The 12,100-nt window shown below is 37.4% G+C and overlaps 1 protein-coding gene across 3 annotated transcripts in view; it reads right to left on the bottom strand.

Moving 5' to 3' along the window:
• Positions 1–12,100, bottom strand: part of LOC310740902 (roundabout homolog 2-like) — a 152,911-nt gene that overhangs the window by 128,882 nt on the left and 11,929 nt on the right. For all 3 annotated transcript variants that reach the window (XM_083568080.1, XM_083568081.1, XM_083568082.1), the window contains exon 2: positions 11,672–11,998. In XM_083568080.1, coding sequence (XP_083424206.1) covers positions 11,672–11,998 — 327 coding nt within the window. The remainder of the gene's footprint in view (positions 1–11,671; positions 11,999–12,100) is intronic.

Raw genomic sequence — 12,100 nt, 5'->3', positions numbered from 1 at the left:
CATTTTGACAACACAAAACTTTTTTCCCCGAATGTCCACATTTCCACAAATGTTTTTCTTAAAAAAAACAACAAAAAAAAAAAACACTTTCCCCAGTCTGCTGTAGGAATGTGTGTGGGGGGGGGGGGAGTTATAGGAGCATTCAATGTGACCCTCTGCACCCTGGCCTTGACACCCTGCCCCTAGGTGAGGGCTCCTCTGCACCATTCCCAACTCCGTCTCATCGGTCACATCCCATTGGTGGTGTCGCATCCCTTTAGGGGTGAGAATGGACATCAATCAATACTCATTCACCCAGATAATACAGCCATGCTACATTCCATTAGCAAAGGTCACTTAACTTCCCCCTTCCTATACATCTCCTCTGATGCCTGATCTGGATCTTTGTATGCAATCAATTTGTCATCAAAGTTTCAAAGCTTCTCACGTCTCAGATTATAACAATCTAATCGCTAGTCCCAATTATTCTACTTATCTCGCTCTTTTCGTCTGGTTTTAGTCTCACTGGTGTGCCGGGAAATAGGACTACCCATTTCTCCTGTACCTTACTACCTAAGGTCTTATCTTAACAATATAACAATATTAAACAACTTTTCACAGCAATAACAAGATTTTAATTCACCATTTAAAAACATAAAAGCTGGGGGTAAAAAGTAAGAAAGAAACATCTGAGACCATATTTAAAATCATTTTTCTTATTTTTCATTTCTTAGTTTTAATATTGAATGCTTAATATCTTACATATTTAGGATATTCAAGATTTAACACTATTTCAGTGTATCTATTTAAATTTAAGCAAATGTGTAATATTGACTGTTTTAAAGTGCTTTGTACAAAATGTCAGATGTTCCTCGTGCCTAATCTTTTCTACTGAAGCACGTGTTCTGACAGCATTTCAATAGCTTTGATGTCATAAAGTTCATAAAGTTTTGCACAAACTTATGAAGTCCATCGTAGCTCAAGTGCACACAGTTTTGAATACTATGAAACTATAAATATAAAAAAAAATTGTTAGTAAATTATTTTGTCCTGAAAACCTCTGTATAACATTTTTTAAATCGTTATTGCTAAGTATGATACTCAGCAATAAAGATGTGTCAGAAACGCAAGCAGGAACAGGGCAAGATTATTCTGTAAGAGGGGTGACTGGAAGGACCCAAATGCAGGACTCAACTGGGGTATAATGAAATCCTATAATAAAAGTAGCAATCAGCGTAAACAAAGTACCAAAAACATTTCAGACATGGTCTGAGCAATGGGGCAAAGGCAAAAACACAGTCCGATAAACAGTCCAAAATAGTGAGCCAGCAGACATAGCAATGTGGGAGAACCAAAAACAGAATACAAAAACTGAACAAATGCAAATCCTTAAGCTGGGCCCGAGGTAGGTTCGGTGCCAGCGGTGTACACAGCAGGACTTAAGGCGGACCGCCAACTGGTAGAACGCCTTGGAGGCCGGAAAACTCCAGATGAAGCAGGCCTTCTGGTGGCTGCCTCCAGGGGCAGATATCTGTTTGGCAACCAGGCTTTCTGGTCAATGTGATGAGGCAGAGCTACGCCCTCTGTGGAGGTCTGAGGCGCAGTGATGCTGAGACCACGTTAGCAAAAACCCAGATGCCAGGCGAACACCTTGGAGAAACCCAGGGGCAAAACAACGCAGTCAGCAAGGCTTGGGCATGCAGCGGCGCGCTTGGCGGGACTCTAAAGCAGATCAGTGCCCTCGGAGGGACTCTGGAACGGCGCGCGCCCTCTGCAGGACTATGGAGCGGAGCGGTGTCCTCTCGGCTACCCTTTGCAAAACTAAGGAACAAAGTATAGTTTTTGTTGGTGCTCGGGAGAGGAGAGACAACCTCGTTGGGGCTTGGAAACAGAGAGGTGACTTCGTCTGTGCTTGGGAGAGGGGGATCCTCAGCGGGGCTTGGGACAGGCTTTGGGGCATGCTCAGCAGGGCACACAGACATAGAGGTGATCTTGGCAGGTTTGGGAGAGCTGGGTGACCCCCCCAGTCAGGCAGAAAGGCTAAGGTTGAACAGCCACCCCCAGCAGGGCTCATGGGGCAAAAACAGAATAGAAAACAGGCCAAAAATCTGACATTGCAAACTGAGCAATAAAGGCAGATCAAAAACACAAACCAAAAAATAGTCCAAAGTCCAAACCAGTAACTATAAAGGCAGAGCAGAACAGGGATCAGGAACAGAAACAGAAACAGTAACAGTAACAGTAACAAGATCAGGATCAGGAACAGGAACATGAACAGGAGTAGGGAACCGGAACCAAAACAGGCTGGGTCGCAAGAGTAATCTCAAGGACTTGGGAGCCAGATACAATGCATATAGCCAGAGATAATCTGGGGCCAAATATTTGTGTATATTCCTTTGGCAAGATGGCCACCGACCTGGAAGCATGCACCGCGTAACTTTAAGAGAGTGCCAAGAAACTGGAAGATCCTGACAAGATGATTCGAAATCTGATTCCTAAAAGACTACAAAATAAAAAACAATTTCACCTTTGAACCCCAGTGTCTTTGCATTTTTTTATGTTCTGGTCAGCAATGCAATGTGCTTCTACATATTTGACAAAGATAACACACTATGAGCGCTTGTCGAGGAAGTAATGTGGTAACCGCTTACAAAGCCCAAGAGTTTTTCACAGATGAACACACATTTGCTGTAGTGTGATTCAAGTTCTTAGGAGAAGATTGCAAAAGCCAGACACAAAAGCAACAAAAACCACTGAAGTAAGCAAACCGTCCGATCGTTCTCCCTGACTAACAGTAAAACCATAACACGGTCATAACCTTTCATAAGTAGGTAAACTGACTGAACAATCTCCACACATTTTCTTCGGCTTGATTCCTATTAGACACACAGACACAGAAATGAAATCAGAATCAATAGACAGATAGATACAGTATAGCGTACGAGAAGAGAAATTTCTCCTTTCCTTTATAGACAATGACACCGTCAATTACCTCATGAAATGAAGCAAAACCAACCAATTATTTAGAAGACAGTGGGTTTTCATATTCGATCTCTGAACCAGAAGACACCATCCAGCCTTTAAGATCAATTGTTCATCTAACCACCAACTAAACACTCAATTAAAACAAAAACTGTCCAACAACTAACCAACCATCAAATACAACCATTATAGCCATAATATAAAATTAATTTATAAAGAATAGTCATAGGTGGGAATCACATAGATTATAATACACCCTGTTGTTTCTTGTCATCAACAGACGCTTGATAACCTTTTATAACTATCACTGAGAAATCCATCAAACCTTGTTCTAAAAAAATGTTGTCTATTGTAAACAGAGGTGTAAAAAAAAAAAATCATACTTGAGTAAAATTATAGATACCTTCCTGCTAAACTTATAATTACAAATTAAATGTCACCAATTTCAATATAACTTCAGAAAAAGGTCTTACAGTATCTGATTTGAACAGTACTTAAGTATTTGACTCATATTGAAAGTAGGCTCAATGATGCACAAGTCCTCAACACCAAGATACATGTTAGTAAAGAGCCCAAAACAGTTGATTTGTGAGGATTTATTTTCTAAAAAAACAAATCTAATTGTACACCTCAACACTGCATTAACCATCAACACAACAGCCTCTTCAATATGCCAGAATGAAACAAAGATCGAACAAGTCGGTCAAAAAAGGCAAAGTAATAAAGCAATTTTTCAAAAAGGGATTTTCAGTTAACATATAGAATTACAGTATCAGGCCACAAAGTGGAAGAACCAATATTATTCAATGGACAAAAAAAAATACCTCTTCTGCAGAATAAATTAGCCAATTTCATTGATAACAATCAATGTCAATTAAAATATAGTGGGGTAAAAATGGCATATATTGGCATAAATGTAGTTGAGTAGAAAGTAAAAATTGCTTATATCTTTGAAAGCCAGTAAAACTAGAAAGTAGTCAAAAAAAGAACAGTAACGAAGTACATTTACTCAAATTCTTTACACCACTGATTGAAAAAACATTTTTTTAAATGTTTTGTGTAAAAGACACATGCGTTATGGCTAATCCAGATGCATAACAGTTTATAATCATTACCATGACAGGCTGGTGTAAAGCCACCTCAAAGTTGATTATATTCGACAAACGGCATGTTTACCCTCCAACTCTGACAAAAGGCCATGGTCCTCTTCACGGCGTTGCTTGTAGTTATTATCAAACTCTTCTACGTTAAGTAATTATGTATAGATATGCAAATAGGGGAAGCCTTATTGGAGGCCTGGTTCCCTCGGGTATTGGGTTTGTCAGCTACATGTGATGTAGCTGGATGATAGCTGGTCACTCTTGACTTCACTTGACACATTGTTACTGATCTGCTAATTGCCAAATGGTCAGATAATCAGCACAGTATCAGAAGCAGAGCTGGAAATAATTGGCTAAAACTGTGGCCTTGATTCTTAAATCTTTCCTGACCTATTACAATTCCAGACTCATGTGGCATTTCATTAGAATGGTTGTGGGGGAAGAAAAACTTACAGCGGGTTTTGTTTTATTTTGCTTCTGTCAGGGTTTATATATAACACGAAATTAATTAAATTATTACCATTATATTTTTTATAATAATAATTATTATTTATTTTTATTATTAAGGAGAAAAAGAGGAATACGGAGAATGTTTTCGTCACCTTTCTCAAACCTTAATAATAAACAGCAAGGCAAATCCCATTAATATCAGTGGAATAGGTCATTAAAGAATAATAAGCTCCAAGTCCTGAACGTATACCCAGAGGCAAATGGCACATGTAATGCAACAACCCCCTTTGAAATCGGGGTTCTGACCTTAATCTAAACTCCATGTGGGGTGCCATTAATTCTGGAGGTCAATGGATATTTGCATTGTGTATCCACTTTATTAGATGTATTAGGCTGGAATAATCATGTTATACCTGTGTCATGGTTTCCACCAAGGAATACATGTTCAGGTCCATACAGCTGAAGAACTGGTGTTCCAAAACACCTGCCAAAACACCTGATTTTTCTAGCCATATGTGATTCTTTGCCAAACTGCTACCAGAAAGTTGAAGGTGCAAAATTAGTTTAGGACATCTTTGTATGTGGCATTGCATTTTCTTTTGAACTTTAAACATTATACTTTTGTCAGTATAGTGTTCCAAAACTAATGTCAAAATAAGTGGGATATTAAGTATTAATCAAATGCTGTATGCTGTTAGCACTGCGGTCTTTCTGCTGTTTTGGACTGTTTTTGTTCTTACAATCAGTCATTGTGGTTGTTAAAAATGAGTGTAATGTGCTGTGAATTGTGGACACATGAGCAATGTGGCCTGTGTATCAGTGCTTGGTGCGTGATGAACTGAATTGCTCTCCTTTGTAACAGTTTATTTCTGTTATTGTGTATCATTAAGATATATTTCTTATTTTGCTATTGAATTTAAGTACGTTTTTGACGTATCTGTATATTATCAAAGTATTTTCATGTTAATAAAAAGCTGTACTTGACTACATTTCAATATGGAATATATATTACTTTTACTGCCGCATCCGCATCGCACAAACGCATGCTGTTCTTCGCTACTTTGAAGTGAATACATCAATTGTGTGAAATGGGAACCTGTCGCAAGGCAACAACGTAACCCCAATAGAACAAATGTAAAATGAGTAGTAATACTAAAGCAGTGTATCTGTATCTTTTAGTGATACAATTCAACATTTCTTCAGGTACAAAATTAAATGTTTTGCTTTGCTTATTTAATTTTAATATTTAATATTTTAAAATTTAATAAATCTGGCCAATCGATTTTATTCCATTTTGCTGGTTGTACAAAACACAAACCGCAGTACTGAGAGTAATGCATTTAATCTGGGCTTATAAAGAGGAGATGAAGGTAGCCGGAAAATCTTTCTTTTAATAAAATTAAACTCCTTTAATGGTAAGATTCATAGATTTGCAAAAGTTGGCATTTGTAACATTTTTGCATCGGTTAGCAAGCTATTTATTTTTATATAATTATTAGTAATTATAATTATTAGTAGATAGGCTATTGTTTAGATAGTGACCAATAATGTCTGACCAATATTTTGCATGTGGATTGATTTCTCCTGGCTAAACTGTTTCTTTAACGCCACTGCTGCACATGAATATGATGTTTCACAACACATAGAATATAGATTAACATGGCAGAGGTAGAGCTGCATCTTCCGGGAGACAGAACAAGAAAAGAACGTCTGATTTTATTTAATCTTTTTACTTGATTTATTTTTTGCACTACAAAGGTGTGTTTGTGAAAGGGCCTTGTGTTAGAAGTCAGAAGGCACTTAAGTAAATGTATGATTGGCTGTCTGTCTGAACCGAAGAAAGAAAATTAACTAGCTGTACCATATTGAATTGCACCGCATCAAATTTTGTCCATTGAATGGCATTGTGTTGAATCAAATAAAAAATCGTATCGTACTGCACCGTAATAGGGGTTAATCGTAACGCATCGCATCGGTTGCTGCTTCATATGTATCTTTAACGTATCGAATGGTTGGCCATTCGCATTAACACAGTATATATACATACAGTAATACAGTATATATATTTATATATAGGTGATGATCAGGTTATACAGTAGGTTTTCCTCAGGCATACATTCCATTCAAAGCAGTATCAGTACCAGGCCAAACAGCTGAAGAAAACAGCAACTTTGTGACAGATCGGGTACATGTGCTGTTTATTGAGCCTGAGCTCAAAGTGCATAAAATACTGACACCCTGCAGAAAGCAGCGAGGAGCTGATGGGAAATCTTAGTTTCATTGGCCTTAGGCACTCTCTAGCTCTCTCACACTTTCTCTCCCTTGCTCGCCCACACACTGCACAGAAAGGTCACTCGCTGGTCCATTTCTCTTAGCCAACATACAGCAGTCATTCTGTACATTTACACACACGCACTGTGGACACACTCTAGATAGCGGAGACAGTTACATAAATCATGGCTATACAAAACTCCCTACACATGCTATACAAACATATTTCCAACAAAAAAAAAAAACACAAACTCCCATAAATTCTGTGATAAACATTAAAATATTAATACATGTACAGTGAATTCTTAAGCAGTGTAAAACCTGGAGTTTTATCACACAGACATAATAGACGCAGAAAACATTAGTATGGAAAAATGCACCATTTTGGATCACTGAACCCTATAAAACATTTTGTGGAATAAATGTATTTTAGATAAAGGTTACAGTGTGCATTTTAACATGCCAACCTTATGCACATTACTGCATTTGCATCTGCTTCTACCTCATTCTTTTTTATAAATGAGCCTATTTAGCTGCAATGAATGGAATGAGATTTGTCATATGGTTTGTTAAAAAAAAAAAGCTTTTAAATTGACCAATAATACATCTCAAATCATCTTAATTCTACTTTAGGTAAGAAGCTGAAATTTTCAGGACGTTTTCACAGGAACAACATGCGCTTTTTATGACAACTGGCAAAATCGTAAAGACTTATTTCAGCATATTATTTTTGACATAACATACAACTGTGACGTATAACTTTGTGGACGTTAAGTTTGGAAATGTCTGAGCTGATTTACAGTACCTAAGAACATTATGACAGCTCGCATTGCAACGGCGTAGCTAAATTCTGTCACTTGTCGCAAATATTATGTCACCTTAACATCAAAATGAAAAAAAGCAGTCTTTACTTTAGCAGATTACTGTCTCACTGTCTAATGTTGTTTATTTTTTTTTTGCGCTTAATGTTGCACATGTGCACTTTTTTTGCCCCAGTTACTTTTGTGTTACCTTTTTGTTCCTTTATGTTGTCTTAGTCCTGGGGGAACGTTGTTTTTTTCACTGTGTACTGTACTGTACATGGTTGAAATGACAATAAAAGCCTACTTGACTTGGCTTGATGCTTATTGAAGGAAAATAAATGTTTATTTGGGTTTATGTGAGTTGTCATAAAGTGTTTAAGTAGGTGTCATGTAACTCTATACAACACAGAATTGTCATATAAGTAAATATAGTATTATAGAGTATTGCGATTTATATGTAAAAAAAAATTCAACATGACTAAAGGTGCTGTTATACGGAAATAATCAACTCTGCGTTGATTTCTAAAAACAAGCATGTCCTAATGCTTATAAACACAGCAATTTGTCAACACTAACAACAGTATTTATTACAGAATGACACATTGTACACAGTATCCATTTATCGTATTCATCTATTTTTTGCTGAATTAAACAGTCACTCTTTCATCAATCATCAACGATTTATTCTCCCTAAAGAAACTACGTGTTTGGTGAGAATTCAGAGAGAATGGAGCGTAGATTCTTTTGATACATAAATCTCTCATCAAAACCTGACTTCATTGCTCGATTTAATAGAAATGTGTTTCGAATTATTAGTTTGACAAGAGAATATACACTATATGAAGAAAAGCATTGGGGTGCCTTCGTTTTTAAGTCACTGTTATCACAAATTTGGAGGCAGGTTATATATTAAATTTAATATGAAGAAATATGAAGTTAATGAAATATGTGGGAGGAGAGTAGGGAGGTTTCCAGAGATTCAACCCACTTCATACACTATATGGAATAAAGTATTGGGACACCTGACTTCTGCTTTTTCTCCAAAGTGTTACCACAATCTTGGTGCCACACAACATGAAATTTTCCTTTCACCCGAACTAGGAGACCCAAACCCCTTCCAGCTTGACAATACCCCTGTGCACAAGGCCAACTCCATGAAGATATACTTTATGTAAGTTGGAGTGGAAGAGCTGCAGGTATAGAGCTCTTAACTTAACCCTGCTGAATTTAGATGAATTAAAATGCTGACTGCACCCCAGGCCTCCTCACCTCACCTTCTGTACATCAGTACCTGACTTTAGCTAACTTTTTTAACACTTTTTTTTTTAAATACTTTTTTTAACACTTTTGTGGCTGAATGAGCACAAAGAAGAGACTCCAGAAGAGTGGAGCTTGGGGGATTAAATAGAGGGGATGCTCAAAAAGCACATCCCAATCGCATGTCCACAAACTTTCGCAAGACAATGCAGAAGATATTAGTACTTCATGAATCCAGTGACCCAGCTTTGATCCTGAGCTTGAGTTATTTAGGGCTTAGAAAACATGGGATCAAATCAATTTAGATGTGTAAATATAAAACACATCTATAATAAAGCACGGTATGGGTGTACACATCTGAATAAATTACATTTTAGTGTAAAACAAAATCAAAACATTCAACTTGTTAGAAATTGGAAATCCGTTCAAATTCAGTCTTCATCTCTGTTCCATTGTTTCAAAGCTAGTGGAGGATCAGTCCAAAACTGCTCAATATATGTCTCTTTACAGAAGGCATCACGATACCGGCAATTATACACGTCTTAAATCTGTTCATGTGGAACGTCAAGCCACCGACAAGCTCCTGAGTATGAGCTGTTACTATAGCAACCATAATGTATGAGCGAGTGCATTAATATAAACATGTGCTTTGTCTTGCAGCTAGAATTACTGTCAGAGCTGCTGTTATAGAAAATCGAGAAATTCTCAGTGCTATGTTATAATTAAGCTGTATGCCTCAGTTTTGCTCATGTACCATATATTGTTTAGTTTCGTGGCAAGTTTGCGAGCATTTATTCTCAAACCACTTCCAATCTCGCCTGTAGATTATATACAATAATAACAAAAATATGATCTGATTTATTTTTATTCGTTTACTCGTTCATAGATTGCGATTGACCTATGAATTCCTCCGTTTCATCATTTCAGGTTTAACTTCTGTTCTCACAGATCTGCGAACCTGCTGACACTGTGACCGAGCCGAGCCCACAGTCAAGATGCCCAAAAATTCAGCGCCTCATTTAACAACCACCAATTTCCTTTCATTCTGCAAAATAAGAGCACATGGAACGGTAAAATAAATAAGAGAATAATAGAGAGACCTCATCAATGTTTCATGGCTTATCCGTCAAGTAGGTTCCTAGGACACAGCAAGTAATGACACTCTATAGATCAAGCTGGTGTCAGGCCGTTAGGACCAATGGTTCTCACACAGCCTAAAGCTATTACACGCATGCACGCACACACACACACACACACACACACACACACATAAACACAGAAGAAATTGTGTTTTTAAAAAGAAAATCTATTTCACTGATCTTAATTCGGCTCTTAGTAATAAGCTCCCTCCATGAAATTAAAAATGTATTACCCAGCTGTTATAGAAGTAATTGGAAAAATGTTTAAAGCTGTTGGATGTTTCAATGCAAACTGCATTCTCGTTAGAGAAGGGTGGCACTATGCCAGACTTAGGTTTCGACAGTTGTTCAATGTGCACATGCTTTTATCCAGAAGCGAGTTGTAGAGGGCGTCTAATCCTATCTGAGTGGGATATTCGAGCACTTGAGGCTTTTACTCAAGAAGCTGTGTGGAACTCATAACCTCCTCCAGGCACAGACATCTTGACCTACAGTCATACTGCGCTACTGGTGAACAGGGTGTATGACAATTATAATTAATATTAATATAATATTAATAATAATAATAATCAGACACACACATGTATATACACACAAACATATAAATATATATATATATATATATATATATATATATATATATATATATATATATATATATATATATATATATATATATATATATATATATATATATATATATATATATATATATATATAATATATATATATATATATATATATATATATATATATATATATATATATATATATATATATATATATATGTGTGTGTGTGTGTGTGTGTGTGTGTGTGTGCTCATTCAGCTACAAGGGTGTTAGTAAAGTGAGGTACTCTGATGTACAGTAGGAGATGTGGTGCAGTCAGTGTTTCAATTCGTTCAAAAGGTGTACAACAGAGCTGAGGTCAGAGCTTTATAGCAGATCTTTCACTCCAGCCCATGTGACGCATATCTTCATGAAGCTGGTTTTGTAAACGAAGGCATTGTCATGCTGGAATAGGTTTGGGTCTTCTGGATCAAACAAAATTTCACGTTAAAGCTTCCCCAGACATCCTTTACAACTGTATGTAATAGTATAAACACATACTATTTAACCACTGTATAGAATATTAGGAAAGTGTATTCTGAGATAAAAGAGTTTAAAAAAATTTTTTAATTTAAAAATCTTAATTACTTTGCTTTTTTTTGTATTGTGCTGGAAATTCAAGGATCGATCAAGCAGCTGGTTTTCAAGAACAACATACTGGAAAAGTGTCGTTATTTCCTCTCACCTAGCATTGTCTGTAGACATGCTTAATCTCTCCTAGCTATGATTAGTTTCAGCATTGGTTGCTTCAGTGTGATGCAATGAACTCTGAGATGTTTGGATAAGTGTTACTTTTCAGATTACTTGGATTGTAGGAAGGTACTGTTGAAGTTCTTCTTATGATCTTCGCATAGCACAATTTGTTTCAAGTCTCCTTCATTTTGCTGTGTTTGCTTTAATTTTTCATGGAGCACATCCAGATCGCCACCATTTTGTGTTGTCTGTCCATTAGAACTTCAATGATCTATATCATATAGATATCTGCTCATCAAATAGATATCTATCAAATATAGATATCCGCTGATCAAAGTGGCTTTGAAGATCTGAAAATAGATAGTTGTGAAACTGAGACATTACTCACATGCAACTTCCAGTGAAGCGTTGTGGCTGACCGCCTCCCCCAGGTAGTTCTTGGCCACACACACGTAGCTGCCGTCGTCGGGTTTGCTGCGGCGGCCATGCACGATGCGTAGGAAGAAGAGCGAGCCACTGGGCAGGAGCATACGGTGCGAGCGTGGGTTGTCCCTGTCCGTCTCCACGCGCTCGCCGTCTTTATACCACTCGACAGTGGGTGCTGGACGGCCCTCGGCCTTACAGTTTAGCGTAGCCGGCTCGCCCTTCGACACGATTAGGTCTGATGGGTGCTCCACAATCCGCGGGGCATAGTCCTCCTGGCGGATACGAGATCCTGGGAATAAAAAAAAAAAAAGGAATGTTTGGATTATTTTTCAGAGATGAAAAAGACTCTCTTTAAGAACATGCCATCTTGCATCAGTAGCTCCTGTTTTCT

This window comes from Silurus aristotelis, assembly GCF_946808225.1.
Source record: "Silurus aristotelis genome assembly, chromosome: 18".
Lineage (NCBI taxonomy): Eukaryota > Metazoa > Chordata > Actinopteri > Siluriformes > Siluridae > Silurus > Silurus aristotelis.
The sequence above is the reverse complement of the archived record's forward strand: the minus strand, read 5'-3'. Positions and strand labels throughout refer to the sequence as shown.